Consider the following 17,406-nt stretch of genomic DNA (forward strand, 5'->3'; position numbering starts at 1 on the left):
AGGGGGATACAGACCCTGTAATGTCCCGCGGGGATGTAGAGACTCTGGGATTGGGGCAGAAGCTCCATTGCCCAACCTATCCGGTTCCCAGGGCGGGGCATGGGCACCAGGCCAACTGGAGCCGGCGTCCTAGGACGCCTGCCTGCAGTCTCCGCCCGCTGCACGCCCCCGCGGGCGGGCTAGGAGTGGGAGCAGCGTGCGGCTCAGGCGGACGGAGCTCGTGCGCGCTCCAGGAGCCGCCTGGGAGCGAGGCGCCGACGAAGAAGGGTGGGAGCCCAGCTGGTGCCCGCCTGCCCCACGAGCAGCAGGAATGTGACCCCCGAGCGCACGCCCGGAGCACCCCAAGCGCGGCTCCTAGGGCTCCGGTTGCTCAGGCCTGGACGGGTTTAGTTCGGAGCTGCTGGATTGCTGCGCATTCCCACTGGGGCACCCGGGCACGCCCAGGTAGGAGAAAACTAGAGTTCCTGAGATGTGGCCAGGCTCGCATCTGACCCTGGCAAATGCCCTTCCTAAGTTACTCTGGGTAGCTAGTAGGTCAGCGTTCTCTGTGGATGGAGGATAAAGGGAATGATAGTTCAGTCTTTCTCCACCCCCCCTCCCTCTTTCCTTCGCTGCCAGGGTGTGTGTGTGTGTGTGTGTGTGTGTGTGTGTGTGTGTTTGGGGAACTTGTTCCACTCTCTTCAGTTTGTTCTAGTCTTCACTGTGTAAATTGCTCCCAGGCCTTGAGTTCTGGCCAAATGTAACTAACTTGTTCAGAAGTGTTTCTCTTAGAGGTTTGGGCTCAGAAGAGAGGTCTTAGTGAAGCCAGAGGATTCCTTAACTGCCCTGGTGGGATGCCTCCTCTCTCCAGATACGTTGATACTGGGTAATATAGATGCATTATTTACAAACACGCACATACTCGTCTGTTTATAGAGCCCCTGACTCTTACTGCCCTCTGTCTTCTCAGTGCTCCTGTGGGTGAGATGCCAAGATCACCTTGCTTTAATATCAGAAGCTTAGGGTCTATCTTGTTTGAGGATTGGCACTCTCTGGGCTTCAAATTTCTATGTCAAAAGTCTTAGGGAGTGGGGGGGGGTTAGAGTGAGAGAGGCTACCAGGGGAAGCTGGTAGACTCATGTTCATACCAGGGTAGCTCTCTGTACTGTTTGAGATGTTTACCACATGGGTACATCCCGTCATTTTGACCCCAAGGACCCTAGGAACCGAGATGAGTTTTAATCAGCTGGGCTAATCAAAAGGAGCTGAAGTCCATCTGTCATTGGAACTGGTGCCCGAATCACCCTGGCTTAATGCCAGTCTTTGGGGTGGTGGATCTACCACAAGGAACCCCAGGGCTGTGAGCTCCAGCCTGGCACTGAGGACAAGTGCTACCCCTTCCTCCTCTTAACAAGCAGCTGCTGGCATCCCTTTCTTCTTTGACCCCCTCAAGTTCCTTAATACCCTACACATTATTTTATTTGATGACAGACACACATGCCCCAAACTAACTCCTGAGCTAAGTGCAAACATCATGTCCCCTGAGATGGGGTCTGATGGGGGAGGGACCTAGGATCTGACTTACTTTCAGTCTTGGGCTGGCTGCCGGTTTTGGCCCACAGTGAGTTCTTGCCAGTAGGCTCAGTCTTGGGTGCCCAGTGTGCAGTTCAATAAAAGCCATTTGTTCTAAATTCTCACACAGCCTCGGCTCTGCTGAAGCCCTGTGTCATAATGTGGGCAGGAGCGCGCCCTTCGTGTTCCGGAGGCTTGTGACATCTTCTGCTCAATCTCCGTCCCGGTGAGACACTACTTAATGTTAGCTTTACTCATTTTAACCAAACAAATAGTCACTGAACGCTACTACGTGGCGGGCACTGGGGGAAGTACGAGGAGAAGGGAGGCGAATACATGGAAATCTTCTCATGCACAGGGCCTCTTGGCAAGTCATAGAATGCCAGAGGCTCTTTTATTCCAACACAGAACCTTGGAATTTACCTCTTTGCAAAGCGTGTGTCTGGGTGGCCTGTGGGACACAGCGAGCATCTCTAGTGGAACGGGTGTGCAGGTAACGGTCATACATGCAGCCCAGTGGTTCTCCAAGGAACATCGGGGGTGCTGAGATATCCTCTCGGGCCAGCTGTGCAGTAGAACATGGATGGATTGAGAACCGGCGGACGGGAGGAATCAACAGGGAGCGTCTACTCACCTGCAGTCAGAGATTCTGTAGCCGGAACAGCTTGTTGAAGAGCAGCACAAAGCTGGACCGTTGTGGTGGGACAGACATAGCATGTGGTACAGGGAAGGGTCTTATGCTGTATGATGGATCTATTGTGAAGCTGCCACTTCAAAACAGAGAGGTTATCAGGGCCCTGACTCATCGGACAGGACCTGGCCCACGTGTTCTTATCAAGAGCTGTCACTTGGTTTGCGTTTCCCTTCTCTTGCGACGTGGTTAGGGTTAGAGGAGAAAATCTGCAGAGTTAGCAGCTTCAGTCTCCTCTGCTTGCCCACCTGGGCCTCCGGAAGTGCCAGATTTCTAGCCACACCCGGGTGCAAGAGTGTGCAGAGGGGACCCGCCAAAGAGAGCTGTCACCAAGCGTGGAGAGTCACTGGAGAATTTCCAATCCCCCCCTTCCTGTCCCTTTGAATTCTAAGCTGTCTCTTCCTCCTGTGTGTGAGAGAGAGCGATTAAGACATTTCCCTATCTCACATGTTTTGGAAAGGACTTATAAGTTGTCATAAATTTTAAAAGAATGAGAGGAAAACAGAAAACGGAATGTTAAAAACGACCCTGAAAGCCCTGACTATTGTCTGTGTCTTCAAAATAAATGTGAAATACTTGGGAAGATAAATTTGATGTAAAGTCAGGTAGAAACCTTTATTTGGTTTTAATGAAAAGGGCGGGAAGAACAAGACATAGGCCTCTGAAGTTACCTGCTCTGCAAGTACAGGTTGGGAACCACAGCACAACATCGAGTTGACAGAAAGGGTCTTCAGGGGCTGGCCCTGCATGTCTGGCCACCTCAACTCAAAACCCAGGTCACCTAAAAGTACAGCAGTGGTCCCTAGAGGATGAAGTGAAAGGTGAGGTGCTGTCCCTTTTAATCCAGGAATCTTACCCTGTCCATTACCCAACACATTTGTGTCAATATTTTTAAACCAAAATGATATCATAAAATTTAGCTGTACTACCATTTTTTTAAACACAGCAATGTGATGTGGAAATGTAAGAAAGGCATAAAAGCACTTTTATTAAACTCGCTTATTCCAGCATATCAGTGCTTAGGGTAAGGCTACAATAGCATCTTATATAAGTTGACCAGAGAATAGTGTGGTTGCCAACACAAGTCTTCAGGGTAACGGAGGAGCTGGTGGCCACATGCCGACCTGATCTTGACTCCAGTCAAGGTCTCAGTGTAGTCAGAGGTGAGTCTTTTCGTCACCACAGCGGTTGTAAAGCTCCCCAAGCCTTTCAGTATGTATGGGAGTCATGCCAACTCTGCATTTTCCCTAAGTGTGGGGTGGAGTCAGGGGTTAAACTCCAAGCAGCAAAACATTTTCTGTTGCTGTGCCTGGGGGAGGCCTGGTGCTCATGAAAAAAAGGAGTCAACTCTTCATGAACAGGACTGCCTTGCGCTGTCCCAGATTCTAGAATTTGACCATTACCCAAAGTGTCCCCTACCACATCCCATGTGTCTCTAGGGACTTTACCTGACTGGGGGAAGCAATGGGGAAGGGACAGACAGGTACCTATAGAAAGGCTGGAATTCTCGGATAATAGAGAAGTCTTATCGCCTTGGAAGCCCAGCGTGTTTATCATATATAGTCGAACAGAGAGGTGGAGTTACAGTATGTAGCTACACAAGGGGGCAGGATTATACAGATATACAAGGAGGAAGGCTTACTGTATGTAGCCGAGCAAAGAAGCAAGGTACACTAGTCTCAGGATAATCAGTCTCCGAAGGAGAGCAGTCTTCAGGCTGCAAACATCCATAGGGGGGAAGCAATGACAGGCATGTTCTGCACACACTGTCAGCATCCACACTTGGAGCCACGAGGGGAGGCTTTCCTGGAGCCTAGCCCAGGGAAGGGATCTACGGCACCGGGATTCTTGACCCAATGTCAGTCGCATACCTTCACTTGCTCCTCATGTTTCCCTTCTGTATGAAATCTGGAATGCTCGCCCAGAGGCCCCGCCAGCCATGTTGACAATTACTGGCTGAGCTGCATGACGGGGTAGCAGTGGTTAGAGCATCTGTGTGGCTGTGGAGCCTGGCATAGCCCAAGCACTATTAGGTTGTACGAGTGGATAGTATTAGACGCTAGCCATCTAGGGTGAGATCGTATGTAGAGGTGACTGTAGAAATCAGAATACTGGGCATCGTGTTCATGGGCGTAGCTAGTGAGGGGCACAAAGAAATTTGATGGAGGGAAAATATAGGGTTATTCCTGGACCTACAGTTGTTCCAGCTTGTGGAACTATGTCTCCAAGGCTCCTGTGTTGCGCTTTCCGTGTGTTACCTCAGTTAAGCACTATGGAGGAGAAAACTGGGAATTCCAAAGGAGAACTGCTGCAGCCATTGGCTCTCTGTTGATCCTCGACTAAGAGTCCGAGCTCTTCTCACCCGCACCAGCCTCATCTTGATTGTAGTTTCTTACAACGGTAGCCACGGCTCTACCTCACTCTTCACGTTCTGCCCTTAAGCCTGGGTGCCTTCGCTGAAGTGGGTCATCTTGTAGCTTTATGCCCTGTCTAGCTGAGTGTTGACTTTTCATAGTAGCACATGAAGCCAGTTTGGCATTTTGCTTTTTTTAACCTCGTCTTCACCTTTTTGTATCCTCTGTGGTAAAAAAAGATACTTCCTTCCCTTCTTGTGTGGGTTAGTAAGCAAGCTCCGTGGACTATGATTGAAAATGGAAGGCCTCGGTGTTCCTTGGGGTTTCCAAGACGTGAGTCTCTCTGGTCCCTGCTTGTTTATGAGGCTTTCTTGCTCGCAGTTCTGCAGAGCCATTTCTCTAGTGGTTCCCACGCTTAGAATGTCTCTGTGTGTTACTCATCTCTGTAGAGTAGATACGAGTTAGATTATACAGCCCCATCTCCTTTCTGAGCTTAGGAAATTCCTAGGCCCATGGACTTTTTAGAAGTTTGTGTCAGATGCACTATCTTATCCCAAGGGTTTGAGGTTGTGGCCTTGATGCTTTTATTTCTCATGTTTGGAAATCACAAGATGATAACGGGCATTTACAGAGATAGCGCCGCGTAGACATTCAACACAAAGACGGAAGGAGAAATCAAAAGGGAGCGCCCACCCTGGCACTACAGTGCAGCTTACCTTGTGGTCTATTTCTTACTTTTCCCTTGACGAGATCTTGGAGGTGTCTTTCCTTTCTGTTCAGTGACATACTCACCTTTGTTTCAATATAAAACTCCCTTCCTAGATCTCTGTGGGTAAAACCGATGAACCCACTGGAATAGACTCAAGTCCCTTGTATGTCTGTAGGTTTCCTTGGATATGTGCCCATTCTGGTTTCAGAAGCAAGGGCTCCGGTAAGTACAGAACTGTAAAGCGGTTTCTGTAGTCACGCGGGTTTGCAGCCTCATGCGTTTCTTTCAGCCTTCCCTGCCACACTGATTCTTTTGGTCTTAAGGCTGCCAACGACAGAGTAGCTGGTTGAATGTGTATAACAAGAGGACACTTGGGGAACATTGCCATGGGCGGATTTTGTTCAATACCCACTCTCTACATTTCTACCAATTCCTAGTAGACATATAGGCTGGGGTACTTTATAAGCTGGGGAACACGCTTAGACTCCATTTTATGACCATAACTCTCAGTTATGACCAAACTAACGAGAGCTGAATTTTCTAAATATTTCTCCCGACGTTAAACCCACACATGCATCCGTGTTTCTGGGGCAAGAGGCTACAAATGTGGTTCAAGCGCTGAAGCACTCTGAGGCATTGCTTTGAACGGTAGGTATGTGGGGATGAGGCCAGAAATGTGGGATGTGTGTGCTGCGGTTTGAGTGTGGTCAGAAGAGTTCACAGGTGAGAGACAGAATCTCCAGGGCGGTTGTGTGAGGCGAGCCTCAGAGACAATTAGATCTCGAAGGCCCTGTGCTCATGAATGGATTACTGTCAGGATTGGGAAGTGAGTTCATTCTTGCAGGAGTCGGGGTGGGGGGTTATAGGAGTGAGTGCAGCCCTCTCCTGCTTGCTCATTCTTGCCCTTCTTTGCCCTTCCACATTCCGATTTCCACATTCTTCCGTGGATGACACAGCACACACACACACACACACACACACACACACACACACACACACACACACACTATGCTGGCACCATGATCTCAGACTCCAGAACTACGAGCCAAACTAATTACTGTTCATTATTAGTTGCTTGAGGTCAAGCATTTTGCCATAGCAGTTAGATAGGTAGGTAGATAGGTGGATGATAGATTAGAGATAGATGATAGATGGGTGGATGATAGATTGGAAATAGATGAAAGATTGATGGTAGATAGTAGATAATGATGATGATAGGTGATAGACTAAACATGGTTAAGAATTTCTTTAGAAATTCCAGATTTGGAGGTTGGCTCCATCAGCTCCCTGGGAGGAGGAAGAACCTATTCTTGATTTATACTCACCTCCCCACTGGGTTTCTCTTGAGGTTTTGCTTCCTCAGAATTTCCTCTAGAATTCCCCCAAGTCCATGATCTGTCTGGGTCTGCCCTGCAGCTCACCAGCATGTCCCCTGTCAGAAAAAAGTTTATAAGAATAGAAGGATAGGCCCACGAGAGATTGGACCACCGCTTGCCTCTTGATCATGCTTCAGGGTCTCAGGTACCCTGGAATTCTTCCCCCAACTTCCCAGACTCTAATTCCATGGCTGCCAAAGTCTGTCTTGGGGACTTCACTCTCAATATGTCTGCCATGGAGTCCTGGCAGGGCTGTATAGAAGGGAATGTAGCCACATGTATGGACCAGGGTGTCACCTTGTGGTACGCTCAGACGCCCTCACAGTGTGGGAAGAGCTGGCTGGAAAGAGGGTTTGGGAGGAACTATGGGCTACTGTCATGCCTGCTCTGGGTAGGTAGAGCCTACCATAGAGAGAGCACAGCCTGTCTCTGCACACTGAGTTCCCAGGGCCAGGACCAGCTTCCTCCAGCAGCATTAAGGAGTCTCTGAGGTGGACCCACACAATGGGCGTTGGCAGTGTATGTCACAGCATACCGTTCTGTTCTGGAAGGCAGGATTCCCAGTGTTGGGGGAATTTCTCAGGAAGAGGAAGAGAATTCTTCAAGTCCGCGGGAAATTTCTCATTCATAAGAAACTCTCTTGTAGATTCAGTATGGCCACATTTGAGAAACATACTCTCTTCAATCCTGAACTTGCCTTGAGGAATATTTGTCACGTTTCTTGTGCCTGCTTTGGACAAAGTGGATCTTGCAGAATGACAAAGGCATTGCCTCTTTCCCTTCTGATCCTGGGATGAGGGCCAGCTCGCTCCCACTTGCTGCTAGCTTGTCCTTCCTTCCCAGCTCTTGTCCTGGCCACCACCCTTCAGAGAAGGGGCTTTGGTTGGGAGTCAGTGATGGTCATATTGATTCTCATACTTATTCTCCATTTTATTCATAATTTACTTCCCACCAATGCCTCTCAACCCGAGTCTAGTGCTCCATTAGGCTGCATCTGTGTCTGTAACAGATCACCGGGATTTGGAGAATTTGTAAACAATAGTTTATTTAGTTTTGGGAGCTGTATCTATGGAGGGACTTGTGAGGCCTCCTCACAGCAGACAGAGGGAAAGATAGGTGGGTGCTTATGGAAGAGCCTAGCTTTATAACAGCCTACTCATGTGGACTTCAGAGACAGTGGGTGGGGGATCCCTTCCATCCCCCCCCACCTCTATTCCACTAGAGTATTTATCATGCACCTGGCCTATGTCCCTTGTGGAGTACGGCTCTCTCTGATCACAGGGATGTGGGGGTGAGGCTGACCCTATCCTGCTTTCTCCCATCTCAGGTAGAAAAGGCCAATCACTGCAGAGCTGCCTCAACTGTCTGAGGCACCTGTATGTTGTACCGTGAGATGCTGTGTAACATGTCCCTGGCTATGGGGAATGGGTGTGTGTGTGAGTGAGTGCCCAAGGCCAGTGTCTGATTGGTCACCTCCGAGCTGTCACAGGTCTGGATGCTGCTAGGGGAGGATTGAAGAGATGCATGCTGGGGCAGAATGACACAGGTACTTAGGAGCAGCAACCAAGACACTGGCTGTGATGTGGGGATTTACTTCACAGGGATGCTTCTCAGTCTGAGTCTAGCAGTATGTTAGGCTGCATCTGTTGCTGTGACAGAACACTGTTGTCTGGATAAGCTGTATCCATCCCTAGAGTCAAGGGGTGGGGGGTGAGCCAGGTGCTCTGAGCTAGAGATGGAAGTGTCTTTTGTCTAAATAAGTAAGGAGAGTTCCTGGCTCGGGCAGTGTTTCTCAGGAATCGAGATGGTATAGCTGCGTGCTTAGCTTAGTGGTCCAGTTGTGGGTAAGAAGCGAGAAGGGAGAAGCCATTTAAAGGGGGTTTCAGGTGGAAAGCGGAGAGGGTTGGGATGAATGGGGAGTCTTCTTGGCAGGTCCCCATTTAATTGTCCCTCTCTCCTGATCCCCATTTTGTGAGCCTCCCTGTGGCACTTTCTCTGCGGTTCCCATCAGCTATAGTCGGTTTTCCGAGGTTTTTGGCGACTTAGAGGTCAGGAGCTCTCAACTATTCTCTTTGATTTTGTGCTGTAATGTCCCTGATGGTGATGTTGAAGATGATGATGACCCACCATGTCCCCAACAGGGAGTGTGATGCTGAGTTCTATCTCCAGAGTCCAGTGTGATTCATGGTTTGGATTTAGTACATTTAGTCTACCGCAAACGCTTAGCGTTGATTCGGTCAGTCTGTTTTAGTGGCAAACATTCAAAGGTCCCACAGGCTCTTAATAGGCACACGGAAATGACTCAGGCATGGAGAAAAAAAAAAGACTCCAAAATTCTAGAGGAAACTGCAGACATAAATATTCTTGGCGAGATTCCTACAGCACACACCAGCAAGGCAACCGCACACAGTTTTTTTTGGAAATTATTTTAAATTCTGAATATGGGAAGCGGGTATATGGATGTTTGGCTTAAGGAAAAAAAAAACACTTTTTTTTTTTTTTCAAGGAAGCTAATGTGCCTGCCCCTAAAAGGGACTTTTCCAAGTTTTTTCTTTGGGTGTGTGGCAAAGCCTTACTTAGTCTTGAATGTCGTCATTACAGAGAAGCAGCCATCCCCAAAGGAATTTTTATCAGTTTCTGAGTTTCTCTGTTTGATAAAACACATGGTGCATGCATTTAACCCATTTAACCCTTCGTGTGCCAAATACTGTACTCCTGACTTTTTTGCCTCCTTCTCCTAAATCCTAAAGGACCATGGGACATCGAGCGCCCTCTGGCTTTGTCAGGAGTGGATAATGTCTTTACACTGGTCTTGAGGTGCTGGTGGCCCTAGGGCCCTTTCCACTGACATTTAACAGCTAATGCTCTTCTTCCCCAGGTAGACACGCCTCTTAAGGAGGCTCTCCCTCTCCTGATCAATACACTCCTATAAAAAGCAGCCTCCTCCAATGTAGCAGGCTGGGTCACCACAGGGCTTCTTAGTCTTTTCTTGGGGGTGATTGAAGGCTTTGCCCTCTCAGCCACAGGTAGTCTTAGGATAGTTTCCCTTGTATACAGGGATGTTTGCTGGGCACATTTTTCTTAGGGAGTGGATTAGTTAGGGTTTTATTGCTGTGAACAGACACCACAGGACCAAGGCAATTCTTTTAAATAACAACATTTAATTGAGGTTGGCTTACAGGTTCAGAGGTGCAGTCCATTAGCATCAAGACAAGAGCATGGCAGCATCCAGGCAGGCATGGTGCAGGAGGAACTGAGAGTTCTACATCTTCATCCAAAGGAAGCCAGGAATAGACTAATTATCCTCAGACAGCTAGGAGGAGTGTCTCCAAGCCCACCCCCAGAATGACACACTTCCTCCAACAAGACCACACCTTCTAATAGTGCCGCTCCCTGGGCCCAGCAAATGCAAACCATCACAGGGGAATAGTTGTATGTTGTGTCACATTAATTCTTATTTTTGTTTTTAAATGGAGGCAGTGAAAGAAATATGGTTGGGACTGGAGGACATAGACAAGGACTTTGTGGGTCCCATGTTGTGTGGAAGCAAATTCAAACAGTTGATGGCAGACAGGGGAAGAGCAAGGCGGTGACGCTCAAGGCTGGGACTGGAAGGAGAGAGGGGCTGACAGGGGTGTTGTCAGATTGTCAGGAGTCTGTGGCCCTCTGGCTCTTTGGTCCTACAGCAGGTCATTGCTGAGCCTCTTCCTGGGTTGCCTGATTGCAGTAGGTTCCTAGTATAAGTAGTCAGAGCTCTCTTAGAACATTCTGGGCTTCTTCTCTTGACTACACGTTCAAATTCCTAATTTCTATTTGGAAAAACAAACAAACAAACAAACAAACAAACAGAAAACCACAGCCGGCCTCCTCGCAAGGGGCACAGAGCTGCTTTTGCTGGACGAAACATACTCCAGTCATGCGAGAGCAGTCTGCATCCATCTCAGACCCTGGAGTGTGATCCTCCTTGGACCCTGTATTAGTCAGGGTTCTCTAGAGTCACAGAACTTATGGAATCTCTCTCTCTATTGGGGAAATTTATTGTGATGAATTCAGTCTCCAGTCCAACTAACCCAACCATGGTCAGCTGTGAAGGGAAACTCCAAGAATCTAGTAGTTGCTCAGTCCCAGGAGGGTAGTTGTTTCAGCTGGTCGTCTATAGAAGTGGATTCCAACAGATGTGTTGGCATGGTGTAAGCAGGTGAAGAGTGAATCTTCCTTCTTCTAATGTCCTTAAGTAGGTCTCCAGCAGAAGGTGTGGCCAAGGTTAAAGGTGTGAATCTCCATGCTTGGATCTGGGACTTGCTTTGTCCCAGGCTGACCTTGAACTCAGAGATCTCCTTGCCTCAGTCTCCTGGAATTAAAGGCATATACTACCTTGCCTGGGCCTAAACTTTTTATGGCCACTATGCCTGAAGAAAACTTGTGTCTTCCAGCCTTAAGATCTGGGTCACAGGTGAGGCCTTCAATTCTGGATTGTAGTTCATTCCAGATGTAGTCAAGTTGACAACGAGGAATAGCCATTACAGCCTGCCTGAGGGAATGTTACCATCAGACACCCACAGTCTCTCTTCTGCTCATTTGGTTGCTAAGAAATCTGTTCTCCATGTCTTTGCTCTTGACTCCTGCTTATTTTTCACACAGTGGCTAAAACCTCTACAAAAAATGAAAATCTAGCCACACCCCATGCCACTATATAAAATCTTTAAGTGACTTTTTGCCATCAGCAAATTAAAGTCCTCAGTGAGGTCTTCCTGTCCTAGCCATTGCGAGCCCCACCTTCTCATGTGCATTTTCTGGCAGCTTCTTTGCTTATTTCCAGGATGGAGACATTGCTTAATAATCTTATTTTCTCTCACAAGCAAGTTAGGGGTTTCTCTTCCCCCATTCTCCTGTGTGTGTGCACATGAGCACACATGTTTGTGTGTTTGTGTGTATAAGTGCACGTGTATGTGTGTATGTATGTGTGTGCATGTGTATATGTGTGTGTTAGTATGTGTATGTGTACATGTGTATTTGTGTGTATGTGCTTGTGTGTGTGTATGTATTTGTGTGTGCCTATGTGTGTGCATGTGTATGTTTGTGTGTGTGTGAGTGTGTGTGTGTGCATGCATGTTTGTGTGTGTGTAGATTGGGCTCTCATGGCCTGGTGGAACAGACACACTCACTTCTCCTATAACCACCGAGCTCCCTGAGCCAGGCTCCTGGTCATTATTCTTGTTTCTGTGCCCAGGACAATTCAATATACAGTTGTTCAGGGCCATGGGTAGAGAAAGAAACTGATAGAAACAAAGTTTTTTTTTTTCCCTAAGATTGTCATCTTAGTGTGGGGTTTTATGATGACAGCAGAGGGTGACCTTTAGCACAAATGGCTTCCATGTGCCAAGTCACTTTACTCTCCTCACAATGCTCAGCTACAGATAACCATTATGCCGCTTGGGGAAACCGAGGCAGAGCTAAGCTTATCCAGTGTCCTACCTCTTTGTGGAGACTTGACTTGGTCAGTCTTAACTGCTGACCTTGAAATGTCTACTTGAGGAGGTCATCTCTACCTTGGGGCTTATGTCATTTGAAGATACAGAATGTTAGTGTATTTGGGGATGTATGTTTGCTTCTTTGATGGTTTATCTTGCCTGTTTGGTTTGGAGGCACAACTGCTGTGTATCATTCAGGTTGACCTCAAACTCATGATCCTCCTGTCTAGCTTCTGGAGTGGGATTACAGATGTGTGTGCCTTCATACCCAGCATTTGTTGTTTTTTTTTCTTGGAAGTGCAGTTGGGGTCATTTCAAAGGCTTGTTTTACACTTTCTTTTCTGGTCTCTTTCTTCCTTAACTACCTGTCTTGCTTAGGGTTTAACTGCTGTGACCGAGGCAAGTCTTACAAAGGACAATGTTTAGTTGGAGCTGGCTTACAGGTTCAGACGTTCAGTCCAGTATCATCAAGGTGGAAACATGACAGCATTGAGGTAGGCATGGTGCAGGAGGAACTGAGAGTTCTACATCTTCATCTGAAGGCTCTATGAGGAGAGTCACTTCTAGGCAGTTAGGATGAGGGTATTAAGCCCACGCCCACAGTGATATACCTACTCCAACAAGGCCACACCTCCTAATAGTGCCCTGGGCCAAGCATATGCAAGCCACCATACTACCTATTTCAGCTTGGTATGGACACTTAACCCCCAGGTCCTGATGACAGATAAGGACTCCAAAAAAGCTGCTGCTGAGAGCAAAGGGTTTTCCCACATCCTGCCTAGAACAGGATAAGGCTTGATGGAAAACTTGTTCCCCCATCTCTCTGCCACTTAAGAAAACACTAGGGAAGAAACTGGTCTTAGGTCATTGGCCATAGGCCTCAGATAAGTATGGATAGTTCATCTGAGTTAACCTAGCATCCCACCTGGCAATCCATGTGCCCTAAAAGGCAGCCTGGCATACCTTTCATTTTCTGCCTAATAATCAAACAAGCCCAGTCTTGTACTGGAGTGAACTGGCAGCCAGCAGTGTTCATGTGACGTATTTATAAACACCCTTGTTGATGGCAAGATGATTGTGAGTTGCCCGGAGTGGGTGTTGAAGAGCATGGTGCCCCCCCTTCTTCCCTTCTGCTGTAAAGGCTTGACAGACAGTCAGTCCTATGCCCACAGAAGGCCATTAGAAGCCAGGCTGGGAGCTTCAAGTCCTAGCTTGCTTCATGTTCTGAATCTAGTTTAGAGTAAATACAGCAACCGTGCTATTAACCTACATTGGCAGATGACCGATTTTTATGGTAAAGGATCAGAGTTACAGGATATGTATGTAGTCTTACTACTTAGGAATGTAGTCTTACTACTCTGGGGTAGGTTTCAGGGCTTCAGCCGGGCTTAAGAGTCAACATCCTGATGCTGGGGTTACAGCCACAAGAGCTGAATGAGGCGTGTCCTGTAGGCTCCTTTAAAACCCACCTCTGGTCACTCTTCGTTTTCAGAGGCATGTGGTTAACATTTGGATACCATCTAGTGCAATTGCTCAAGTAGGACATTTCCGAGCTAATCTGTAAACCCTTCACATGCACAGTCTTCCTGCATGTCATCTTAGTCAAAGGACTGTGTTTCACACATACAGCTACAGGTGAGATTGCAGGCACATTTAATGTCTCGGAAAGATCAAAGGGTCTCATCGTCTTCTCCAGACGCGGCTCATTGCTGGGTTGAAGATGAAACTGTTTATTTTGTTTATTGTTCTCGCATTTGTCCTTGAGGCTTTAGCACAGACTTCTGGGTTCGCAGCACTGGTTCTGTGCACTGGGGTCAGGGGTGAGCAGGCTGCGTTAGTGGCTTCACGAGGCTCCCAAGCCCAGGCTAGGTGGAAGATTATGCTTAGGACGTGGCAGACCTCAGGTTGCTGTGGAGGCTCAGAGAGGAAGCCAGTCAAGAGCACTGTGGGGGGTCTAGCTCTAAGTGCTGAGGTCTGGTGCAGTAGGAACGAGTGGATTAAAGAGGAAGCAGCTAAGTACAAAGCTAAGAGGCTGGGGCCCATGGTGAAGGCTGCTGAGGGGTGAGTTGGGGAGGGAGGAACGTTCAGTAGAGCTGAAAAGAGTCAGGAACAGAGTAGCCCTATACTTGGCAAGGGAGCTGGACTTTCCTATGTGCACTGGGAACCTACATGGATTTGCTGAGCAGTTGAAGAATATAAATCCCCAGGCAGAGAGTCGAATAGGGAGCTCGGTGTTGAAATCGATCCAATCAGGGGCTGGAGGTAACTTATGCATGGGCAGTATAACAGGCCCATGCATAGACTGGGTGTGTTGGTGGGGAAGGATACCAGCTCAGGGTCTAGGGAGAGACTGTCCCTGTGGGTAGCAGCCTCAGGATCACAGAGCCCAGATCCCTTGTGAGTACATGCTTGGTCAGTCTAGAGTCCTGTAGGGCTGACAGTCGGGTGAGGAGTTCCAGGAGAGGCTAATTTGGTGGTGCAAGAATACTTGCTTGGGCTATTGGGATTGGGGCTTTCTGGGGTCCCCTGAATGGATTTCTATAAAAGCTTGCTGGAGATACGATGCTAGGACTTACCAAATGTCATCATGAGGACCTGTGAAAAAGAACGGGATATGCAGAGAAAGGAGGCTAAAACTTAAGTTTACATTGTTTGGGACTTGAGAGGTGGTAGGCAGAACTCACAACTTTGTGTTCTTCTTTGCGTTAATTTGACAGTGCCCTAGGGACTTTGGTTTGTGGATGAAGTAATGGGCACGTAAAAGATTAGGTGAGTACTTAATCCGGCAACAATCCCTTCAATATAAAAGGACAAAGATCCACATAATTAAAATAGCAAAGGTTTGCAATCAGCCTAGGTATCTTCAACATGGCTAGCACCCATGTGGTCCATAGACACAAGGGAACATTATTCAGTCGTGGAAAAAGAACAGAGTTGTATCAATTTTGGAAAAATGAGTGGAATGGGAGAAGATCGGTACTACCAAAAAGAAAGGCAAACGAGTTTTATTTCATACGTGGGACCTAGCAAAAGCCCGTGTATGACGTGTCAGGAGAAGGCGGGACTCGTTGATAGACACCTAGGCTTTCACCTATGGAGACAGGTGAGGGTAATTAAGGCTAAATAAGGTCAATGTACAGTGTCCATCCGATGAAGGTGCCACAGAACTCAGCACTCTGTAAAATGAAGCTGTAAGAGTAAGATTTTGAAAAGTAGACCCAGCCACTAGGAATGCAGTTTAACATGGAGCAGAAATGCTAAGCGCCCTCTCCAGTCGTGCTGGTGAGGACTTTGGAGCCACTGACGGGAGCTTTCTCTTTTGTATGCATACACGTTCACCAGAGACCTGGGGAATAGAAAAATCCCTAGCAAAGGGAAATCCACCCAAACCACAAGAAGAAGGCCAGCTTCGGCTTGTCAGTTTAATTTCGTTTTGTGTTTGGGTAAATCTCCATGTATCACGCTCTATAGGCAATTGAATATTGGGTTTTAAGATGATGGCTTGACTTCAGTTTGGTGTGGGAATTATCTTCCAGGTGGAGACAAATGCACAAAGGCAGAGACTTTGGGTTTAATGAGTCCGATTGTCCCTTTACCCCCATGGCGACCACCGGTGTGCTTTGATCACCTCCTGGATAGTTATGGTGTCTAATCAAGTGTGTGAGTGTCACGTCAATAGTTGTTCCCTTGTGTCCTAGAGACTCGTAATATCCTGAAAACCACGCATCTTCTACACAGAAGCACAGTCTCTCAAGGCCATTAGCCCGGCAGTTGGTTGGATCTGTAAACGTAGCTCCCATGGGTGTGAAGAACCGGGTGTGCTCTATTTTGGTTGTCAATGTGTATTGAGAAGATTCACATAGAGTTCGAGACTAGACAGGTATTTGGAGAAAGATGCCAGAAATGCTTCGAATCTCAAATTGTCAAGTGTGTCTCCAATTCCATCACACACAGCCATCCCCCTCCAACCTTACCAGAAGCCTCTCGTAACTTGGAATGGTGAGGAAGGATCTTCATCGTGACCTGGGGGTGTGGGTGAGGACAGGGCTCAGGGCGTGGAGACGTTTGCTGGGTTAGTAACACCTTGCCTCTTTTCCCCTCTTCTGTTTTTCCAGGAGAATATGAAAGTGCTACTCGGGTTCATTTGTCTCATTGTACCTCTGCTGTCGCTGGAGACCGGTAAGTCAGATGTTCCCTCTACTCTAGGTCACAGGAGGAGGTGACGGAGCACCTGTGGCACTGTCCCTCTATGGGGACTTTTTCTTCAGCTACACCTAGGACATGGAGTCTCCTGGTCCTAGAACTGTCCACCCGAAAGTCTTTCCTCCGATTCTTTAACTCTCATTCTTTGCCTGGTATTTGGGGGACCTGGGGCCCGTGAGATTAGGAGCTCAGGGCGGTGGATGTCTCTAGATCTGAAATGATAGCTGCCTTTTAGGTCTCTGGCTCTAGTCCAGGCCTCCTGACACCTCATGGCGGATGGGAAGGTGTGTGTGCCGCCTGCTTGTGCTGGATTAGGTATCAAGCCCCGTCATGGACCCACAGATGCTTTTGCTGTTCTGGTCTGGTTTCTTCCGTTTCACGGTCTGTTCTTCATTTCTTACCATAAATCTATTGGGCCTTTACAGAGTGTCTGCTGGCAGGGACTGAAGCTGTAGCAGTGACCAGTCTTTATGCAGGCAGCTGTGCCTGGTCGCATTCCTTTTGGAAGAGAAAGGATGAATTACATAAGTCACGTAGTAGTGCAGATAAGGTAGTCAGAAACACTAGGAAAACACAGAATATCTGGGGATGGGAGCAGTCAGAAGGTTTGGTTTTAAAGATGTCTCACTGAGAGGTTGATTTTGACTAGAAGCTGAAGGAGGGAAGAAAAGATGCCATGTAGATTCCAGGCTGGGGGGGGGGGGGAGAACGGGACCTTGTTAGCATGTGTAAAGGCCCAAAGTGTCAGGCACATTCCAGCACCTCCATAGAGAGAGGGAGCACTAGAACGGAGAGATGAGAGGCAAGCAGACACAACACTACTGGCTTAACAGAGAAGAGAGAGAGAGAGAGAGAGATAGAGAGAGAGAGAGAGAGATTGAGGGAAACCTTGAATGGCCTGAGTTCTTTGTTTAAAACCAGAGGGGTTGAGGCGGTGACTTTATGCTAACTGAAAAGTGAGAGAGTGAGTCAGATCTGCAGCACCCAAGTAAAAAGTCACACACTGCTATGCAAGGGCCTGCAACTCTAGTGCTGTGGGGTCAGACACAGG

At 47.9% G+C, this 17,406-nt stretch overlaps 1 protein-coding gene across 2 annotated transcripts in view; it reads left to right on the forward strand.

The window, feature by feature from the left end:
• The first annotated feature begins 273 nt into the window (after window positions 1-273).
• Window positions 274-17,406, forward strand: part of IL1R1 (interleukin 1 receptor type 1) — a 41,463-nt gene continuing 24,330 nt past the window's right edge. Inside the window, exons 1-3 of one of the 2 annotated variants that reach the window (XM_080916651.1) lie at window positions 274-444; window positions 1,682-1,777; window positions 16,268-16,331. In XM_080916651.1, coding sequence (XP_080772777.1) covers window positions 16,274-16,331 — 58 coding nt within the window. In that variant the 5' untranslated portion in view covers window positions 274-444; window positions 1,682-1,777; window positions 16,268-16,273. Of the gene's footprint in view, window positions 445-1,681; window positions 1,778-14,868; window positions 14,922-16,267; window positions 16,332-17,406 lie in introns of those variants that run through there. The other variant, XM_080916652.1, reaches the window with a different exon arrangement.

Source organism: Micromys minutus (assembly GCF_963924665.1).
Source record: "Micromys minutus genome assembly, chromosome: 5".
Lineage (NCBI taxonomy): Eukaryota > Metazoa > Chordata > Mammalia > Rodentia > Muridae > Micromys > Micromys minutus.